Raw genomic sequence first — 23,630 nt, 5'->3', positions numbered from 1 at the left:
GGGCATCTAATGTTAGAATTTGTCTTAAGCTGAAGTTGTTTACCAAAAACTATAAATGAACAAGGAAAAATAATAGAAGCAATACGATGCTATGAAGTTTGGTTGAAACCGGGAGAAGCTGAAAGCCTAGCCGACTATGTACTTAAGCTAATAAAAATTCTTTGATGTTAAAACCATAGAGAATAGACTATATATTAGAGGGGAATTTAGACAATCTCTCGGTATGAATTTTTTCAGTTTCTTTCAGCCTGAAAGGGAGTTCAAAGTGCAACAAATCATGTAAATGTTCACAAATTATATGCAGTAGAGTACATTATTACAGCTTGTTCCCTAGACTGTCCATTTCAATTTCGAATTCTTTAAAGCTGTTGAATAAACTTTATAAAATGAATTAGGTGAATAAAAAACATTATTTCATTTATAGTTATAACGGAAAATCATCGTTTGTAAAGTGATAGGCATTTAGTCTATGTGAAATGATCATTAGTCATTTATGAAACCAGCCTATTTCATAATTTGATTTTCTTTTAATATTAATTTTAGATTTTCTATAAAATGATGTTCCAGGGCCCAAAAGGTTATATAGCACAAATATGTGAAGTACACCTGCAGTATGGAAACATTACAACAAAATGGCCGTTTTACACTTTTTTTTGAGTAAATTCCCCTCTAATATATATTCTATTCTCTATGGTTAAAACATAAAGGTTTGTATAGGTTCTTAAGTGCATGAGTTTATACTAGGGGTCCATGGGTTCATAAGTTCAATTTCATAGGCTTATAGGTTCATAGATTCATATCATTGGTTCATAGATTTATGGGTTCAGAGGAAAGCAATTTCTTTTTAAAGGAATCGAGTTTTTGACCAAAATTCTAATATGCAGCTGATGGTGTAAATTTTTTATATTTCAAATACAGGTAGTTTTATCTAACAGAATTCATAGTTTGAAATATCCAACGCCTACGACAGTTAAAAGTATCGGGATAAGAAAATTTGAGCTTGTGACAAAGACTTAATTCCTTTAAACTTTTTATTCCAAGTAATAACATAGAAAAACTAAAAGGTCATTCTTTTTTGTGTTAATTAGCTTTGGTTGATAATTAATTGTCAAATATGTCAGTATTTCAGAGGCGGGGGGGATACTTTATTACAATACCAGGTTTATCTATGCAAGGTGAGATGGGTGTACCGAAATAACAAACAAAAATATATTTTAAAATGCACTTTTTGTTTTCCGGTTTCTTTATAGATCCAAGAATGTAGTTTTAAAAAATTCGGTAAAGATTAATTTCAGCATTTGGTCAAATGTCTGCAGGGACCCACACAATAACAGATAAAACACTAGATGTCGTCTTTTCAAGATTTAGGGGTTTTCGTTTACAATAACCCTGAGATATAAACCCAAATGAGTTACACGCATGCGGCGTAGAACAGTCTCTCTCCTTGTTTTGTTATTCTACGCAGCATGCGCGTAACTCCTTTGGGCGTCTGACTCAGGGTTATTGAGAGCGAAAAACCCCTTAACCTTGAAAAGACGACATCCAGTGTTCCATCTGTTATTGATAATTAAGGTATCCCACAAGGAACACTGTTTAATGTCAACCATGAATGACAGCTAGGAGTATGATAAGTCTATCTAGTCTGGCTGCAACGTATTAAGTCAGGAAACTAAGAGTCCTGACTGAAAACTTTAGAATGGAATATCCTTAATCCCGATCGGTAAATTAATCTGGAGATTAATATAAAGAGGAGAACAAGCATTATTTAATCTGGAGATTAAGAAAAAGAGTGGATCAAGCATTAATCCCGATATCCGCCATTCAAAAGTTCCCAGCTCTGGATATTTTTTATATAAACCTGTAGATTAAAAAAGATTCTTTGCCACTTATATAAAGGATCTGTAATCTATAAACGTTATACAATAACACCCTTGAAACTCTGAAAAAAATAGGAAAAGATAACGTCATTTTCTGGCTCGAAAAGTGCTTTATTTTTTAGTGAATTTTCCCATTTGTTTCCTATTTCTAACTTATTGATCAGAAAAATCATTTTAGGGTACCGTTATTAATCAGGCATTGCCATCTTTTAATGGAGGGTCACTTGAAATTACGCTAGCAGTCTCTTTAATATATATGTCAATAATCTGTAATTGTATTTAGAGAGCCAGGCAGGAAAATTGAACAACTACTAAATATAAATGGATTATATATAATCAGTTTTCTTTTTAAATTAGATATCATGAAACTGTTCAATGATTGAAAATAAAGTTTTATTTAAAAGCTAAAATGTTTGATAATAAAATTTACAGATTAAATTATGAATAGAAATTATATTTGGAAACTCATCCTAGATTTTCATCTCGATGTTTTAAACCCAAAATCAACTTTTAAAGGGAGTGTTCGCGAAAAATGAAAGGGGGTATAGACTTAATGCGATAAAAAAGCGCTTTTGGTCGCTACTAATCTGACTTCTATCTGTTGCGTCAATAAGGAGTAAATTTTTAAAGACGTCTCATACCGAATAACTTAGCGTCCATACAAATTGAGAAAATTGCAATGTACAGGGTTGCCAAGTGGTTCTGTACGGAACCAAATAACTCAAAATTGGTTCTCTAGAAAATCAGTGGTTCCGGTGGTTCCCAACTGGTTCCAAGATTTTTATTTTGCCTTATCAGAAAAAGAGCATTAAATAACCAAGAATTATCAAAATTCAGTGAGAAAAATGTGATCCTGTTTTGGCCCCCCTCCCCCATCCCTCCACCTTCACTGTGTAGTGTGTATTGTGTACAGTGTACACTGTACACAGTCACAGTGAAGTGAACCTCGCCAGCAGCAGCAGGCTGCCTGCAGCTATAGCGCTTCTTCAAAATCTTCACAGTTTATTTGTAGTTAATCTTTAGTCAATCACGAAAACATAGTGTTTTGTTTAGATGATATTTTTGATATTTGACATTTTCGCTTAAATTTGTATTAATTTAAGTATTGACTGTGATTAATGACTATTAGTAATTACACTTAAATAATTTTCAGACTGAAAGAATGCCGAAAATAGTCGGAAGAAAATACAATACCGAGTGGGAGAAAGAATTTGTTTGGTTGAAGAAATGTGAAGGTAATATACTTATTCTGTGACAGTTACAATTAAATTATAACCCCCCCCCCCCCATTCAAATATAAGTGTCATGTATCATTCTCAAAGGGACTGTAAAATAAATTAGTTAACCAAAGATGGCGATGTCCAATTCTCAAGGATACCCTTAAGAAACCTTTATCTGATCAAAATGTTAAAACTATATGTTTTTTTTCTAGATTTAAATTGTTATTTGTGAAAATTCCTAGTTTTCTATTTTTCCTGCATTAAAAATGTTAAGAGAATCAACAATATGAAAAAATCAGTTTTCTACATTATAAGCGTGGATATTATCAAAATAAATATGTTTCAGGTTTATCTCAGCATGGATATTGCAAACTCTGCAAAATAAATCTGACCCCCCATAAAACATTTATAACTAATCATGGAAAAACAGCATCTCATTTAGCTCGAACATCCCAGGGAGTGCCTTCAGTGTCAAATCATTTTAAACCAGTCAATAGTGACAAAATTAAGGCAGCAGACATTTGTATATCTGTTCAGATTGCTTGCCATTCAAGTGTCAGATCAATTGATCATCTTAGCTCAGTGATTAAAGCACATGGAGAAGGTAGTGTTCTTGGTGCCTTGAAACTTCATAGAACAAAGACTGCAATGATAATAAAGAATGTTGTAACTCCTTCTCTTCAGGCAGAGTTGAAGAAGGCTTTAGCAGGAAAAAAGTTTTCTTTATTGATAGATGAGTCAACTGATGTATCAAGCAGGAAAATTCTTGCCATCTGTGTAAGGTTTTATAATGATGGTGTTGAAGACATCATTGAAGAATACCTGGGATCTGCTGAAGTATTGAGCACAAGTGGAGAGAGTTTATTTACAGCTGTGGCAGGAGTACTGAACAACTTTAATCTTGACATCAAGGAATAGGATAATTTAAAATTCGGATATTTTTTTCCACTCCTCTAAAATTCTTTTAATACATTGGTAAATGGTTTTCAGATTTTAAAAAAATTAAAAAATATCCTTTTCATTAAGGATGTTGTTGGATTTTCCTCGGATGGGGCCAATAATGTAAGTGGAAAAAACAACAGTGTTTGGTCCAGGATAAAGGAAGTTTCTCCAGGATGTGTTCAGTTAAAATGTGTTTGCCATTCTTTGGCTCTCATAATGGAGCATGCATTTACATGCATTCCATCTACAATAGGATTTCTGTTGACAGAAATTCCAGCTCATTTCTCTATGAGTTCACTAAGGAGGGATGAATTTATGCAATTGTTCTTCACAATGAACCCTGATCATCAAGGCGTTCCAACACCTTTTGAAAAATTCTGTAAAACCAGATGGTTAGTTAGGGGAAAGATACTATACAACATCTTAGTGAACTGGGAAGAGTTGCTTGCATACTTCCAGCTCATCATGGATACAGCTCCACCTGGCCAGAGGATGAAAATAAGACAGATCTATCAAACATTGAAGTTAATTCGGATTGTACTTTACAACAATTGCATAATTGCATTCATAATTCATTTATTGAAATCTAAACAAAAATATAAATGTTTTTCTACTTTTTCAGGATCGGAGAAACTTCTTGTATGTTACATTCCTGGTTCCTATTGTCCAGGAATATGAAGCTGTAAATGCCAGTTTTCAATCCTCTTCCCCTGATGTTGATTTGCTTCATTCAAATCTAACTGTTCTCTACAAGAGTACTAGAGGAAGGCTTTATGAGTCAATCTTGGGAAGAGAAAAGATCAAACATGTAAAGGTAAGATCTTAAATTATAAGTTACAAGGTAACCTTACCACCACTTTTTTATTTCTAGCTGAACATTGTATTTATTTACAATGAATTAACTGTACTATTTTTAATTGTGGTCTACAAAAGATTATTTTTAGAGGATTGACTATGGTGTGAAGTTCAACCATGAGTTGGAAACTGCTGAAATTAGACCCGAGTCCAAGGATGAAGTTAGGGAGGTATGTAAGAAGTTTTTGCTGATCGCTGTGGAGCAGACTGAATTACGTCTCCCACAGACAAACAAGATTCTGGCAAACCAGCTCAAACTGAGACCATCTGAGATTGGAAAAGTCTCCTTCCAGGAACTCCCCTTCCCTGAGTTCATGAAGGACCAGGAAAAAGTTGCAGAAGGCTGGAGAAAGGTTGTTCACATGAACTGGGAGGAGGAGCTAGGAGAGAAATGGCAAGAAAATCCTACAGTATTTTGGGGGAATCTAAAAAAGCTTCCAGTTTTCACTGAGCTTGCAGAGTATGCTCTAGCAGTATATTCTCTCCCCTGCTCTAATGCTCAGGTTGAGCGTGTATTCTCCATTATGACATATGTCAAAACTAGATTGAGGAATCGCATACAAGTCCCCATGTTGAATAGCATTCTATTTTTGAAATCTTACCTTCAGGCAAGGGTACCCCTCAAAACTTCACAAGATTTACTAAAGATGCATAAACATCTTTCCCCCCTTTTTAATGTGTTGTGTGTATACACTATTTAACTAAATATCCTAAAAGTTAAGGAAGGGATATTTAATAGACATTATAATTTAAATTCTACCTATTATTGAAAATTACACTTTCCTTGCCTGTAGGCTCGCAGCATCTGCTGTGATAAGTTTGTTCCGACCCCTGATATGTTTAGTCGCATGAATGTTACAATGTATTCTGAATCTGATAAGGGTTCTCATCATCAGACCCCTGAGGAGGTTAATGAGGAGGAAGTGTTTGAAACCATAACATCTCTTCTTGATTAAGCATATTGATATATCAAAACTTATACTGTAAAACCCTTTTTTTTATGTTCTGAAAATTTGTTGCTAAGCTTAGTGCTTAACTTGTTATTTTTTTGATTTTCTTTACATTTTTTTTGCTAAAACTTATGATTCACATGTAATTTTTACTTACTTTATGCTTAATTTTGTTATTTTTCAGTTATAAAATGCCCTTATTTCACTGGTTTTGAAGTGGTTCTGCATAAAGAAATCTGGTTCCCAACTGGTTCCCTACAGTGAAATTTGTGGTTCTGAGCAAAATTTTGGAGTTGGCAACCCTGGCAATGTACGACTTAGATCGTAAAAAATCAATTCAATTTCAAACAAATCATTCAGATATTACAACCTATAGTCATCGATTATCATTCGCTACATTTGTATATAGTTAATATTTTATAATATTTTTTGATTCATTTTTTTATATTTTATTTTTTAGAAAACGTTTTTAACGGATTTCGAAAAATGTGAGTGGTGCGTGGCATTCTAAGATAGTTGCGCAAGCGACAAGAGAAATAAAATTATAAAATATTAAATATAAAACTCCCTTTAATAATGTTGATATTTTACGTATTCGGGCATATTTTACTTTATCTTCAGCATTTCATCTTTTACTCTTTTTATATAAATAAGACTTATATCCTGTCATGCTCCCTATACCTCTCTCCTCCAAGCATATTTATTGTCCAGCTTCTGATTTGTAACAAATATAATGTTTACATTTATTCAAAACTTTTTTGCTGACGGAAAAGTTTTCCACTGTATATCAAACTTTTTACCCAAAAATATCCATATTGCAACTATATCCGCATTTAGAGGTGTTTGATTTTTTGACTTGTTCTTTCGCCTGCCATTGCTCTTTTAAGTTAACTTTTGAATTTACTTCTATTTTTCTGCTAATAAATGTTTTTCACACCCATTTCTAAAATGGATTGAATTCTAAATCTTTTTATGCTTTTTATTCCTGATTTACAAGAAACAGATGTTTTTCTGAGAGTAGAGGCTTTTTGATCCCAGCTAAATTTCTGTGGATTTTCACCAGCTTTCTTCGCACATTTCAAAAAAAATATTCAAATATATGATTATGAATTAGTGAAATCGAATAAAATGGCGAACTAATCTTAAAAACATTCAGTTCAACAAATTAGTAATTGAAATGACCTTGTTAAAACAACCTTGTATCTTAATTGAACAAATTAATTGAGTTTTGTCAAATTCTGATTTTCTAATTCCTATATCTTTGCAACCTGATGTTGTAGAACTTTGATATGTCACCTTTGAATTATGTCCGGACCAAATTGCCTTATTATAGATATCTAAGGTTTACACCTTAAGGTTGCAAAGAAAAGAACTAAGAAAATTTTAGTTTGTGGCGAAGACTCAATTTCTTTACATTTACACCATGTGTTTCTATCTATAGATTTAACTATGATCTTTACTCTTTCTTTTTGTTTTTGTATGAGTAAAAATCCTAGGATTAAAATATTGTCCATGTTATAATGAAGCAACCGGTGGAATTGACAAATATGTTCCTTTTCGGGAAAGGGGTGTGATTTCTTGAAGAAAAGGTGATTTCTTGAAGAAAAGGTGATTTCTTGAAGAAAAGGTGATTTCTTGAAGAAAAGGTGATTTCTTGAAGAGTGATTTCTTGAAGACAAGGTGATTTCTTGAAGAAAAACTGATTTCTTGAAGAAAACGTGATTTCTTGAAGAAAAAGTGACATCTTGAAGAAAAAGTGATTTCTTGAAGAAAACGTGATTTCTTGAAGAAAACGTGATTTCTTGAAGAAAAAGTGACATCTTGAAGAAAAAGTGATTTCTTGAAGAAAACGTGATTTTTTGAAGAAACAGTGATTTCTTGAAGAAAAAGTGATTTCTTGAAGAAACAGTGATTTCTTGAAGAAAAGGTGATTTCTTGAATAAAACGTGATTTTTTGAAGAAAAAGTGATTTCTTAAAGAAACAGTGATTTCTTGAAGAAAAAGATTTAAAGTACAGCCTTGTTTGCAGCATTCTCCAATTTCCAGATTTATTTAGCGTTTATGAGGACAATAAGGAGTTTATGTTGAACCATATAATATGTTAACATCTGGTGTACTTACCCGTCATTTATAGTCTTTCTTTATCATCTTCCTTATTCACTTATATCATCTTCCTTATTCACATATATCATCTTCCTTATTCACATATATCATCTTCCTTATCCACATATATCATCTTCCTTATTCACTTGTATCATCTTCCTTATTCATTTTATCATCGTCCTTATTAATTTTATCTTCCTTATTCACGTATATCATCTTCCTTATTTATTCTATCATCTTCCTAATTCATTTTATCATCTTCCTTATTTATTTTATCATTTTCCATATTTATTTTATCTTCCTTATTCACGAATATAATTTTCCTTATTTCTAATATCATCTTCCTTATTTATTTTATCATCTTGATTTTTCATTTTATCTTCCTTATTCACGAACATAATCTTCCTTCTTCATTTTATCATCTTCCTTGTTTATTTTATCATTTTCCTTATTCATTTTATCAGCATCCTTATTTATTTTATCATTTTCCTTATTCATGTATCATCTTCCTTATTCACGCATCATCATCTTTTTTTATTTCATCATCTTCCTTATTCATGTATCATCATCCTTATTTATTTCATCATCTTCCTTATTTATGTTTGTATCTCCCTCATTTACTTTATCATCTTCCTTACTTTTTAGTAACTTTAAAAAATTCTTTTTTTGTAGAAATTCAACGTGGCTCAAATGTGTTTACTTTGGTAATGTGAATTTTACAACTATTATTCTAAGCGGGGAAAAGCTGCAAAAATATTTATCAATATTTAGCCTGTAAACATTATATAGTTGGTGGAAGGTTTAACCAAACCAGATTATAATAATGTAAACATATACAAACATTATTTTGTACTTCTTTCGTTTAACAACTTGAAATTTGATCGATATATACTATTCTAATAAAATAATTTTTTGTAACTTTTAGTAGTTTTTTAGCATCATCATCAACCCATCATTATCTGCAGGGACTATGGTATCATCATTTAGATGACCAGCTCTATTTTGTGGCGTCACGGCGTGTTCGATTCAGAACGGTACCCTTAACAGCTTTGTACCATCCACACTGAATGAATATCTATGTTTTATCATTAAAAATTGATTATTTTCAATTGCGGATTCTTCATAAAAGTGACTTGCACATTTTCTAAAGAAACAGCAGAGGAATTTGTCAGAGTTAAACACTTTTTGAGCAAACTAAGGTTTAAAATATCAGGCACGGGACGAACTTGGTAAAATTATCAAGGTTTAATGAGTCTTAGTGAGTCAGAAGAATTTAAGAAACTAGGCTTACAGTGCGCTTCGCGCCCATTTTCTATTTCTATTGCAAACATGTTCTCTTTGTATACAATGAAAAACAATAAAGAAAATTTGCGGATTTAAAAAATTTAATGACAATCGAATTTTGTTCGAGGCTAATTTTTTAAATTTTGATCATCCATAAACATTCCCTAGGTTCATGCGTGGTCCCGTGTAAAATTTGTGCGCACTCGGTTTAGTCGTTTTGAAGTTTATTGGATACTATAACAGACAGACAAACAGACAAGCAAAGTGTATATATATAGATAGATAAAAGAAAAAATTCGCCACCAATTATATAAAATTATATTTCTGAAATCCAGGTTTTTTAACGGTATCATGCCTTATCTGGGGTTTAGTCTTTTCATATTTAAAAATCTTTTTTTTTTAATTAAACTCTAATCTTACCTTCCCCCCCCCCTCCCCGGCCCCCGGGCTGGGTTTGATTGATTAGGTATAGTGTTCAAGAAGGAGGGAATAAACATCATGAACTAATAACAAAATGGAGACCGATAATATAAAGAAACATGTAATATTGTCATAAATCACAATTTATACTTTTTAGGTTTTGTTCATTATGTTCTTTGAAATATTTGGTTCGTTACTATTTTATCAGAAAAAGATCACATTGTCGTCTATATATTCTATTTTGCATGTTTTCCATTTTTTCAAATCTCAAAGTAATTTCTCGGGAAATAAAAAATTCAAAGGTATTTTGGACTTAATTTTACCATACTCTTCATTAGTAAAGAGTATTCACGACAGTACCAACATTTATACCTTAGTCTCATCCAGGCGCACAACCAGACATTGAGCAATTTGTTCGCGCAAACCGTGAACATTTTTTTGCCCCCTCCTAAACATTTATGGGGGGGGGGCAAGAAAAATGTGTATTATACTCAACCATGAAAAGACTACCTTACCAATTCAGGACAATATGGGTGGAAATTTTAATTTTGGGTGCATTCATTCAGTTTGGGGCAAATTTAGTTTTTGTGGGGCAATTTTTTAAGTTGGAAGAAATTTAAAATTTTTGTCTCTGAGGCAAATTTTTTAGTTTGGTCAATTTTGCGTATGGGAAATCTTAAATCTTTATTTTGGGGTCAAATTCTATTATTTAAGGGTATTTTTAATTTAATATTAATGCAAATTAAAAATATTTGGTGGCATTTCGAAAAAGCCAGGGTTAGAAATGTTAAATAAAGGGGCAAATTTAATTCTGGTTGGGCAATTTGAATAAGAATGGCTAAGTGTAATTTACAAATCCAAAATTTGGGGGATTTTTTAAAGAAATGTGGAAAATGAAAAGAATCTGAGCTTCTTTTTAAAAAAGCGTAATTTTTTAGATTTTCGAGAACTTTCGAGAATTTCTGGAACTATATGGACCCCTTTTTTTAAGTTAAGGATTACTTTCTAAGCGGATCAGCTGAAAAGATTGGACTTTAAAAGATTCACATAAAATTTTGGAAGTTTAGAAAAAAAATTAAAAGTCACAAAGAACAAAATAAACTTGACAACAAATGGGTATTCGGTATATATTTATGTGTGAACTTGAAACATCTTCTTAAAAGTAGTTTCCTTGAAACTATTGATCATTTAAAATACTGTTAATTTTACATATTCAATTTATTAATGTTAATGTTAATTGTTTTTCTTATTTTAATACATTTTGTCCTGTCTTGTCCTCTCTTGTTCTGACTTGTCCTGTCTTGTTCTGTCTTGTCCTGTCTTGTCCTCTCTTGTTCTGACTTGTCCTGTCTTGTTCTGTCTTGTCCTGTCCTGCCCTGTCGTGTTCTGTCTTGTCCTGTCTTGTTCCTGTCTCGTCCTGTCTTGTCCTGTCTTGTCCTGTCTTGTCCTGTCTTGTCTTTTCTTGTCGTGTCCTGTTTTATCCTTTCTTGTCTTGTCCTGTCTTGTCCTATATTGTCCTCTCTTGTTCTGTCTTGTCCTGTCTTGTCCTGTCTTGTTCTGTCTTGTTGACAATGTTATCAGAACCATGTTCTGTTCTTCTTTATACACCATTGTGAAGAAAAAATCCAGCCAAATTGCTTTTTATTCATAATAATCCAAGGACCAACATTTTTTGTAGTATCTCACATGACTGCAGGGCAGGTTTATGGCCGGTCTAAATTGTATATTGTTGTCATAATTTTTTTATTTACTAGAATTTTGGAAATCTATCAATGCCATCAAATATATCGTGACATTTAAGTTTCCCATGTACCCTTAAATAGAAACCTTAATTTGATCAAAATTTTAATTTAATAATATCTTAATTGTTTCTGAATCAAATCAATTTTAAAGAGAAGCAACAAATGAAAATAAATATTTGTTTTCAAAAACAAAAACATGGATATATATTAACCTTCATATTTTTAGAGTTTCTGGTCAGAATAAGAGATGACTGCACAACTCCAATGTGAATATAGTATTAAAAAATGATACAAACATTCGTGTAATCTGTGGCTTGTGAGCTCTTTTAAGAAATATAAACATGAATGTTTTATTTCTCCCTGAAACATATTTAAATTCCAAAAATGAATATACAAAATGTATGTGAGCAATAAGAAAATAGATGCGATATTCTTGTTCACCATTAGGAATATTTTCAAAAATAGTGATGCACACATTTTTATCCCGCGAAATTTAGATTTTTCAAAGAAAAGTTTATTTTCCTTTTCTGTCTTATCTTTCCTGAGTGCACCATTTATTAAAATTTTCAGTTTTGATAAATGTAATAAATGCTATGTTTTTAGGACACTTCTTACATTGTCTCTGTTTACCCACCAACATTTCTTTTTCATACACTTTTTTTCAAAATAGCCATTCAAGATTTTTTTATTTGTAAAATCTATTTTATTTTATTATTTTTATTACAGAGAATGTTTGGCCGAACCAGTTTAGTCGTTTCGATGTTTTGGGATCCAAACAAAAGGGAGTTTGTTAAAAATACTTTTCTAGTAACAATTTTCGATTTTAACTGTTGCTTTCTGAAGCCACCGTACTCTGCAAGAAACATTTACGTGGATATTTCTGTTTAAATTGGTAAATTTTTTCGTACATACATTCATGCATTGATTAACCCTATAAAGACTGGGGGGTCTGAATCTATGCATAAATTGGAGGGTGGAAAAAATGCCTTAAAAAGATAAAAAAAAATGAAGAAAAAAAATTTTGTTTTTGTTTTAAACAAAAATCAAAGTGTGACACATGTTTCTAGATGCATTTTTCAAGAGCTTTTCAAAAAATATAGTTTTTAGATCTGTAACCTTAGTCACAGACCTGACTTTTTTTACGCTCTGTACCCTACCCTATAGATTAAAAAAAAATATTATTTAACAAAAAGAAATCCTTTAAATTACTATTCATTAAAAGTCACAAAATTTCACGATGATAGTGTCAAAAATGAGAGTGCTAGGACAAAAAACTACAAACTCCCCCCCCCCCAGCCTGTTTAGAGTTAAAAAACAATTGTAATTTAGAAAAATTCAAACTCAGTGATGGGAAACCGGGAAAACGTATTATCTGGCTGTCTAGTCCAGGACCCTGAAAACTTTAAATACATTCGGCGTATGCTTCGAAACAAAAATAAAAAGAAAAGATGGTGAATATTTTCAATTCTTCCTATCTACCCCTTTTTGCAAGTAGTAAACTAAAGGGAAAATCATAAACAATAATATCTTATAGATCCTCAAAGTTGTCTTTGAAATTAAAGTTGAATGGAACAGTTTGATTCGTTTCAAGGTTTATGTCATGACAAACTATTTCTTAGTTCTATCATTATACAGTAATTCAACTCTACTGAGTAATTTCAAACTTTGTGCGAATAGAAATAGATTTGAACTCAAACTCATCCTTTAGGCTTGATCTATACAATACAACTCTTCTCTTATATATATTTGTATATTCACATACATATATGTAGATATATGTAGATATATGTAGATATATGTAGATATATGTAGATATATGTAACAGTGGTTTAAAGGTTGCAAGCTCTTCCGCAATAAAAGAGGAAAATTTTATACTCATACATAGCTTGAAATCTCATGACTTTAAACCGCAGATCTAATTAAGTAAAAATGTTTAACGAATTGAAATCTAAAATCTAAGTTGGTTTGCGAATAAAGGGAAACAAGTCTAAAAGCCACAATTGAAAAAAGCGAACGTTTTATTTGGCTTAAAATTTGGATTTCCACCACAGGCAAATTTTCTCACAATCTTTTGCAATTTAAATCTATTACTATTTTTAAAGTTTATAATAGATTCAAACAAAGACAAAGAAAGATAGTACAAGTGTAAAAAATATCGTACCAAACCCTTTATTTGTAAACCTGAACAAACCTAGATAAATTACGTTGTACATTGTAACCCACCTATCTCTGTAAATAACTAAACCAAACCTGTATTGTGATTAGCCTAACTACGCTTGTATATAACGATGCAAAACTCATAATTACGTTCATTAATTTAACCTGTATTTAGAACTCAAAATAAAGGTCAGTTGGAATAATACTACGCATGATTACAAGTGTTAAAGTAATTATTTGCCTTGTGTTTAAACGAGTGGGAACCTGAGTCACATCTTGAACAGAATAATTCTATGCCTTGCGTATTAACAAGAAGGATTGAGTTGTATCTTGAAACATAGATACCTGAAGAATACAACAGCGCCTAGATTGATAGATTGAGTATTCTAGCTTAAAGTCAGCACAAGTTATCTTGAAGCATAGATATCTGAAAATACAGATTAAGTTGTATCCGGATTGATATTGACTAAGGAATTACTGGGGAGCCATGAGTTCTAGATCATGAAGCTCATTCAAATGAAGAGGATTCTTGGTCGGAAATACATTCAAAAGTATTAGTGGATAGAAAATCAGATTACACCGAAAATGTACTTGTTTATATATATCTTTAAGAAACTATAGTGTACATTATTACTCATTTTATCATGAATTTCATAATGAACGTGCTATAAAGTAATCATCGTGCTCTAATGTTTAATTAGCTATACATTATATCACGTGTGCTGTAAAGTTCGGATCGCTTCCCGGATTTTCTCAAAAAAATGTAAGATATTTCCAAAATTCTCTTTCAATTGAAATGAAAATAAAGTTGAAATCAACTTTATATTTTGACTTCTGCTTTGTTTCAAAGCTTATTTGATCTAGAAATAGTCATTGAAATAAGCCAAATACACAAACGTTTCATGAAATTACCTATAACACTATTATTTTGGCACAACGTGCTATAAAGTTTTTAAATTTTCTCTATATCTGGAAGGTTCTCGCCTTCTTTGATTATATTTTGTCCCTCTCTAAAGCTCAGGACAAAATTAAATCTAAAAAGGCTTGAACCTTCTCGATAAAGAGAAAATTTCTGTTCAAAAACTGTATAACATTGTAAACCAAAATAACAGTGTTATAAATAGTTATTGTGCACTGTTACATTTAAAAGTGGTATGAAATAAAAGAAATCTAAAGCCTTAAAACTGATGTGAGTAAATCTACACAGTATAGGAAAAATGTATTTACAAGTAAAAAAATTAATAAATAAATATGATACTAATAAATCATTGAAAGCCAGAGCTCTCTGGCGGACTCTGTCTTTCATTCGCCTCGTAGGATGAGTTAATCTTCTGATTTCAGACGATTCGTGAATACTTCCGATATATTTAGTTTATATAACTAAAGCGATGTAGGTATACTGCTATTACTACAGTTTATTCAGATCCACAGGTTCTTTTTCCCTGCAATCCTTGCTGAACCCTTGGCTAGGAGCTCATCTGAAGTTCAATCCCTGAGATTTACTGTTTCTCAGGACTCAGGCTGTCCGTAATAAAACCATGGGGAGTTCTCCATCCTCTCTTAAAGAGGGCTGGTCGCCAGCTGACTTGTACTTCCTTATGACAATGAATATACCCTCCCCCTTAACAACCTTTGATGAAACGACTAATCCAAGTGATCAACCCAATGAAGGATCATATATGATTAAAATATTTGTGTGCAAAAATAATGATAAAATTGATCAAATATAAGTGGAGAGGATTTCTGAAGGTTTGAAAGGGTGAAGGATAAAAAGTATTAGACTCGATAAAACAATGATATATTTATACAGTATTTTCTCGGCAGAAAATAAAATTCAAAATGGAAAATCATTTCCTTGCAAACAAACTCAGGACACAGGAATAATATTTGCAATGTATGTAAATTGTAAATATTATTTACCTATATCAAGCTGTGTGTTTTTATTATCAATAAAAAATGTGCAAATGTTTATTGTAATTGAATCTTTGTCACAAACTCTGATTTTCTAACATATTTAGCTTTACAACCCAATGGTTCAGAGCTTAGATATTTCATCCTATTTCAATTCTAGGTCAAATAAAATAAGTTTGAAACATTTAAAGTGTACACCATGAGGTTGCAAAGATATACGAATTGGAAGGAAAAAAACTCTTCTTTAACCTGAACCCTTCTATTCTCTAACCTGAACCCTTCTATTCTCTAACCTGAACCCTACTCTTTTCCAACCTGAACCCTACTCTCTCTAATCTGAACCATACTACTCTACAACCTGAACCCTACTATTCTCTAGCCTGAACCCTACTCTTCTTTAACCTGAACCCTACTATTATCTAGCCTGAACCCTACTCTTCTTTAACCTGAACCCTACTATTCTCTAACCTGAACCATACTACTCTATAACCTGAGCTCTACTATTCTCTAACCTGAACCTTACTCTTCTTTAACCTGAACCCTACTATTCTCTAACCTGAACCATACTCCTTTATAACCTGAACCATACTCTTCTTTAACCTGAGCCTTACTCCTCTTTAACCTGAACCCTACTATTCTCTAACCTGAACCCTACTCCTCTTTAACCTGAACTCTACTCCTCTTTAACCTGAACCCTACTTCTCTCTAACCTGAACCTTACTCCTCTCTAACCTGAACCTTACTCCTCTTTGACCTGAACCCTACTATTCCCTAACCTGAACCCTACTACTCTATAACCTGAACCCTACTATTCTCTAACCTGAACCCTACTCTTCTTTAACCTGAACCCTACTCTTCTCTAACCTGAACCTTACTCCTCTTTAACCTGAACCCTACTCCTCTTTAACCTGAACCCTACTATTCTCTAACCTGAACCCTACTCTTCCCTAAGCTGAACCCTACTCTTCCCTAACCTGTACCCTATTATTCTCTAACCTAAACATGAACAAGAGAACAGAGATTAATCTATTTTCTTTAACGTGAACCCTACTCTTCTATAACCCTAACCGAAAACCGACTCTACTCTAACTACTTTTCCCTAACCTTAACCCTACTTTTCCCTAACCTGAACCCTACTCTTCTCTAACCTGAACCCCACTCTTCTCTAACCTGAATCCTACTATTCTCTAGCCTGAGCCCTACTATTCTCTAGCCTGAGCCCTACTATTCTCTAGCCTGAGCTCTACTATTCTCTAACCTGAACCCTACTATTCTCTAACCTGAGCCCTTCTATCCTCTAACCTGAACCCTACTATTCTCTAACCTGAACCCTACTCTTCTCCTCAACCTGAACCCTACTATTCTCTAGCCTGAGCCCTACTATTCTCTAGCCTGAGCCCTACTATTCTCTAACCTGAACCCTACTATTCTCTAGCCTGAGCCCTACTATTCTCTAGCCTGAGCCCTTCTATTCTCTAACCTGAACCCTACTATTCTCTAACCTGAGCCCTTCTATTCTCTTGCCTGAGCCCTACTATTCTCTAGCCTGAGCCCTACTCTTCTCTAACCTGAAACCTACTATTCTCTAACCTGAGCCCTACTCTAACCTGAAACCTACTATTCTCTAACCTGAGCCCTACTCTTCTCTAACCTGAAACCTACTATTCTCTAACCTGAGCCCTACTCTTCTCTAACCTAAAACCTACTTTTCTCTTTCCCAAATCCTGGCTTTCTTTGCATTCTTAATTCCATTTCTCCGCTTAGAATCCAAATTATGGTTTTTATTTTAATTTTGTATCAAATTCTTTTTATTCTAGAATACTTTACAATAAATTGCATATCCTCTGTGGAGATAAAAAGAGTCAAACAAATTGTAATTCATATTTTAATGTGTAGAGGAGTTCATGCTGTGTGCAGTGTTTTTTCAATTTAATAAGTTTTATTTTATTCTTAAAATTGACTGTCTTTGTAATTTTCAGAAACTCTCCATATCTTTATATATATATATAGATATATATATATATATATACAAAATCATGCCCGATTTATAACGGTACTCTTGATAATTTCGATTTTCTGGCTTGAAAAGTGATCATTTCTTACGTTGTTTTCCTGCAGCAGAAATGCACCTTCAGTAACTTTCTATGAAAAACCACAATTGAAAATAATATTCTTTTAAAATCATAAACATTGATATCTACAGTAAGGTTGATCGATTTTGGCCATTGCACTCCCCTCTTCGTGCATAGGGTTGGTTTTGGATATTTAAACAATATTTAGAAAAGGCGATTTGTTCGCAAGTTGAAAAGTTAAACTGGAAACCGTTCCTTATGAAAGGAATTGAGTTTTTGCCACAGACTCAAAAGAGTTCTAATCCCTTTATCTTTGCAATCTTAAACTTTTGATAGTTCAAACTTAGATTCCTTGATCCAAAAGAATATTTGAAATAGCTAAGGTCTACTATATTGGGTTGTGAAGATATAGGGATTAAAAAATCAGAGTTTGTTGCAAAGACTCAATTCCTTTAAGGTTGATTAATTCACTAATGCAAGCGAAACTGAGTCGGATTATTGAATGATTCTAAAGATGATTTTTATATCCCTTTCTCTCTTTTATTCTAACTTGACAATAATACGTTCATCCTTTCCAAAATGTCGTCTTCATTCCTATTTAACATTTTCATCCACTAAATCACTTATTCTCTTATAGTTTTACACACACGTATTTTATCCTATCGTTATCTTTATACTAAACTTAAAAATATTGCTTATTCTCTTTCAGTACAGTGGTTCTCAAAAAGCATCTATTCCTTTGCCCAATCTTTCCAATCACTCTAACTACCAACATAACAACCCTTATTTTCATCCTAGCTCTCATTGATTCCTAATCCCAAATCTTCCAATCCCAAATTTCTCTACAGCTGATTTCCATCCCAATCCCAACTTCCTCTTTAGTTGATATCCTTTCCAATTCCCAACCTTTTCTACCTACTCCCAATTGGTTCTATCTCATTCATATACCTTATTCCCAAACCAAGTCTAATCCCAATTTCTTGAACATTAGTTGATAATCGTTTGGGATCCCAATAGTTTGGATTTTGTGTAAAAGTTACGACACTATAAACTTTTTATATCATGCTTTATTTATGACAAATGACAATGGACAAGAAAATATGAATTTTAGAAGTATTAGAAAGAAATAAGCCTGTGCAAAAAAAACCAGCCTGTGTGAATATTTTGCGCAGTATTATGCTGCCTAGCTAAAGGGGTGTTTAGATCCCTTGAAACAAAAGTTATTAATATGTTTTCATGTTTTCACTTTTATATCTTTTTTAAGCCTAAAAGTGTTTATATTGTCAAATATTACTATCTTTAAATTTGCCCTGCATTTGGCAATCTGCAAAAAAACAGGCTATACACAGTCGATATAGAACCAGTAAAGAGGAAGGATTCAAGATGTAACTCCTACAAAGAAAAAAAGAACTGTTCGACCCGCGTACCACCCTCGCGGTCAAAGCGAGTGCAAAGAACCCTATATTCTGTATGTGACCAGATCTGATCAATATATACTTCTTTAATTTGCAACCACATCGATTCATGAGAGAGAGAGAACATCATATTGCTGGTTAAAGATTAAGAAGTCTTTTATATATTTCTGGTTATATATATCCTACCATCTCAAGCTACCCTCCCCAACTCAACTTCCAAAATACTTCCTCGCCAATCATTCATATTCACATTTCTCATTTTCTGAGACAAAACACTGAACTCAGAAATTCTTAAAACGGAGAAACCCAAAATAAGTCCCTAAAAATCAGCTTTTTGGCCGCATATCAAACAATTTCATAAATATTGAAACAAAAACAACGGGACTGTTTTCACCAGCTCCAGGCACATCTTTTCATAGTAATTTCGATGTGTTCTGAAAAAATTAAATTTGTTTTTGTCAGTGACTTCTTTGGGTTTTTGATATGTTAAGTCAATTGCTATCACGGTTTTTAGACCTATAAACCTGAAATTCGGCAAAAACTGTTGTTTTTATGAGCACATGACATCTATGGTAGAGGGGGGGGGGTCCAATTTAAAATATAAGTAAAAAATCGATCACCCTTAATCTACAACCCCTTTAAAAGAAATGTTTTATAAAATGCATTTATCTGTTGTTTAAGCGTTTTAATCTTTAAGGCAAGATTATAATTATAAAAATAAATATTTTTGAAGGCGTTGTATTGAAGCATTTATTAAAAGATTTAACAACTAATGAGTTTTATTAAATAAAACTATTAAAACGTTGGTTCAGAATAATCTGAATATCCACTCTGCACACACTCTTCGTTTCTGCTTAATCCACTCTTTCCTTCTTTCCTTTTATATCCCTACTGGATTACAGGGGCGTATTCAGGGGGGGCTATGGGGGCTAAGCCCCCCCTGGACCAGTGAAATTTATTGATTTCAGGGGGTTTTCAGGCCCCAACGGGTGCTGATCCCCCCCGCCTCCTGGAAAGATATTATAATTTAAGCCCCCCTGGACAAATTCCTGAATACGCCCCTGCCAACCAATGAGAGTTCTCTCATTAAATTGCTAGTAAAATTTCAAATTTCCCGGCTTCTGCCTACACCCCTAGGATTTTGTTAGAAACTTTCCGAGATACAAAATAAAGATTAAAATAATCTAAATATTAATAAAAAAGGAGATCAAGCATTGATCTTGATATCCACAGTTCTTAAGTGTTCAGCTCAAGAGAGACAGTGGATTTAATTTGGAAATATTTATAATTTTTAGAGACAATATCTTTTTTTCAAATCATTTAAAATTATATGGACATAATCACAGTAATTCTTGAATTGGAAAATCAAGCATTCTAAAATTTACAACATCATTAAAATACGTTCAACATAAAAACTTTTCTTTTTCGAAAGCTTTTTTTCACATTAAGAAATTGACTCAAAAAAAATTTTACCCGGTATTTTGCAGGTTTTTTTTTAGATAAAATCATTATTCTATGATGAGTTGAATAAAAATTGAAAAACTTATTACTGGAAAGTCCGTCAAAAGAAATTAAATATTGGAAGTAAACGAGTTCGTTTACAGTTGTATTAAACTGTATAACTGTAGGGTTATATAACTGTAGAGTTATCTGTAGGGTTATATAACTGTAGAGTTATCTGTAGGGTTATGTAACTGTAGAGTTATCTGTAGGGTTATGTAACTGTAGAGTTATCTGTAGGGTTATATAACTGTAGAGTTATCTGTAGGGTTATGTAACTGTAAAGTTATCTGTAGGGTTATGTAACCGTAGTGTTATCTGTAGGGTTATATAACTGTAGAGTTAACTGTAGGGTTATATAACTGTAGGGTTATATAACTGAATGTAAAAATCTAGTGCAAAAGAAAAAGAATTTTCCTGATATCTTTATTCATTACCCCACCCCTTTTATAAAAAATGTAAACTGCAGCGCGCAATCACCTGTTCAAATCGCGGTGCTCGGCCCAGAAATTATAATAATCTAATTTGATTATTAATTTTTGACGGATGTGGTGTTCTTGTGGCGCTTAGTGAAATCTCATATTGTTAATGTTGGTTCATTCTTAATTTATTATCAGGTTTTTTCTATTTCTTGAGATTCAAACAAATTATGACTTTAACTTTTTGTTGAAAAGAAAGAATAGAAACCAATATAAATATCCAAGAAAGAACCAGTTTTGAACATTTGTAAACATCTAAACCTCTTTAATGTTTGTAAACATAAAATTGCTGCAATAAAAGGTGATTCTCTAGGGACCTTTCAGTGTTTTATATTTTACCTCATAAACCACCATACCATACCATATACCATTCCATAGCATACCATACCATACCATAGCATTCTATACCATACCATACCATACCATACTGCATACCATACCATACCATACCATACCATACCATACCATACCATACCATACCATACCATACCATACCATACCATACCAAACCATACCATACCATACCATATACCATTCCATAGCATAGCATACCATACCATACCATACCATACCATACCATACCATACCATATAAAGGAAATTCTTACGATGACTTATTAAGTCAAATAGTGCATATTGCACAATCACTGTGTCTGAAGTTCATGGAACTATTTAAAATCATATCTTTAATCGATCTGAAGTCGTCAAATTGTAATCTTAGTCTTATGGAGACCACGGTATAAACTTGATCGAATAGGATCAAATACTGGCATGTCAGCTATATGCACATAAAATACAAATTCAAATATTTTACAAAATATTTTGTATAAATAGATTAGACGATAATTATCTGGCATTTAAATCTGAATAATGTTCAATCAAATTTAACCAATTTAAATTAAAAATGATGAAACAATCTCAGATCCTTCCTGAAAACATGATTAGGGTTTTAGCCTAAAGTGCCGTTTTGGCGTTCAATAGGTTAATTAGTAAACTTTTATTTGTTTATTATATGTTTACTTGTTACGGTTTTACCAACAAATCTAGATTAGCCCATAGGTTTTTAAAATTTATGTCATATAAACTTAAAGTTTTTATAAATTCTTGAAAGATTTTCATAAAAAACATGTGTTGGAACTACACAAGTCAAATCTAAAACATGAATCATTTGTTTTATGGAGAAAAACTGGCGGTTTGTAAAAGTTTAAGTTAATATTGCGCCGCGAAGCGCCCTAAAAGCCTAGCAGGAAATTATTTCTTTAGAATAAAAGAAACTCAATAATCTTTATTCCTAGCAATTACAAATATGCAAAACAGAATCATTTAATCACATTAAAGTAGTTAATTTCATATATATAGTGAGACTCAAAAAACTGTGAGATACTTCAGCAATAATTAAGTTTATTAATTGTTTTTTTACAAAGCAAATAGTGATTAACTTATTAAATCGTATATTAACCCAATAAAGGCGGGGGGGGGGGGGGGGGGGACGCCTAGAAAAATGTCTTAGAGTCAAGGTACAGGATTGGAATTTGACGATAACTTTAAAAGTATGGGTGCCATGGAGGGGTGAAAAAAATGCCAAAAAAGGGTCCAAAAAATGTCAAAAAAATAAATTTTTGTTTAAACAAATATCAAGATGTGACACATGTTTCTATACCACTAAATTTAAAGGGCTTTTCAAAAATATAGTTTTTACATCTGCAGCTTTAGTCACAAAAAAATCAAGGTCTAATTTATATTTTTTCATGCACAATCCGGACTTTTTACCGCCATGTACCCTACCCTATGCATAACAAAAAATGTTTACAACAAACAATTGCTTCGTCTCAGCCTCATGTTCTTTGGCAGTTTTAAGTCAAAACTTGAGTCTAAACTTGAGTCTAAACTTGAGTCTAAACTTGAGTCTAAACTTTAGTCTAAACTTGAGTCTAAACTTGAGTCTAAACTTTAGTCTAAACTTGAGTCTAAACTTGAGTCTAAACGACGTCTTATTTTTTATTGTACGTTTATTTTATTTGTCTAAATTATGTCAACTTTTTAAAAGTTTTTACATTTTCTAGACTTTAAAAACTCTCTCACTTATTCTTTTATACAACCTTTCTCTTAATAAATTGAAATGAAAAGTCAGGGGGGGAGGTTGCTATGGGGGTCAGGGAAATATATAAAGAAAAACAAACTTTAGCTCCCCATGGACAAATTCCTGAATACGCCCCTAAATAAAAAATAATTAGATGTTGGCTAAATGTTATGGTTACGACATTATGTTGCAAATATACGGGAATTTGAAAATTATTAAGTATTCAGAAGATTAACGATGTTCTGATGATTACTTTTATTTCTGCTACAGTATTACATAAAAGTTTCACAATCTTCTTAAAACTTAATAAATAAATCATTCGATCAAATATTTATAAATTGTTAGAAACAATATAAAATAATACATTGTGAGCTGAACAAAAGGAAAAGTTGCTCGAAGCGGGATGTACTTAGGCAAAGGACAAGTAATTCGAAGAATGACAAATCCAAAGGCGATTAGATTAGGGAAACACTCTCTTCTACCGGACACACATAGATGAGAACTTCTTGAAAATGTTTATTCAGTAACGAAGTTTCCTACAAAATACAAATTGTTATTGGCGTACATGCATGTAAATAATAATTGTTAATAAATGGGTATTGTTTCATAGATCCAGACTGCTGA

At 32.4% G+C, this 23,630-nt stretch overlaps 1 protein-coding gene across 1 annotated transcript; it reads left to right on the top strand.

Annotated features, from left to right (window-relative positions):
• Positions 1–3,009: 3,009 nt before the first annotated feature.
• Positions 3,010–6,170, top strand: LOC111703418 (uncharacterized). Its single transcript, XM_023475357.1, has 5 exons — positions 3,010–3,112; positions 3,444–4,009; positions 4,124–4,564; positions 4,662–4,853; positions 4,984–6,170. Exons 1-5 carry the CDS (start codon positions 3,040–3,042, stop codon positions 5,593–5,595), a joined length of 1,884 nt encoding a protein of 627 aa, XP_023331125.1. The 5' UTR covers positions 3,010–3,039; the 3' UTR covers positions 5,596–6,170.
• The last annotated feature ends 17,460 nt before the right edge of the window (positions 6,171–23,630 follow it).

Source organism: Eurytemora carolleeae, unplaced genomic scaffold, assembly GCF_000591075.1.
Source record: "Eurytemora carolleeae unplaced genomic scaffold, Eaff_2.0 scaffold511, whole genome shotgun sequence".
Lineage (NCBI taxonomy): Eukaryota > Metazoa > Arthropoda > Copepoda > Calanoida > Temoridae > Eurytemora > Eurytemora carolleeae.
This window is presented reverse-complemented; position numbering and strand designations above follow the sequence as displayed.

Bases quoted from the DNA above. Each gene is read 5' to 3' on its own strand.
- LOC111703418 (XM_023475357.1), top strand. From the start codon at position 3,040: ATGCCGAAAATAGTCGGAAGAAAATACAATACCGAGTGGGAGAAAGAA. The intron at 3,113-3,443 runs GTAATATACTTA...AATATGTTTCAG, and splicing joins TTGGTTGAAGAAATGTGAAG to GTTTATCTCAGCATGGATAT. The intron at 4,854-4,983 runs GTAAGATCTTAA...GATTATTTTTAG, and splicing joins AAAAGATCAAACATGTAAAG to AGGATTGACTATGGTGTGAA.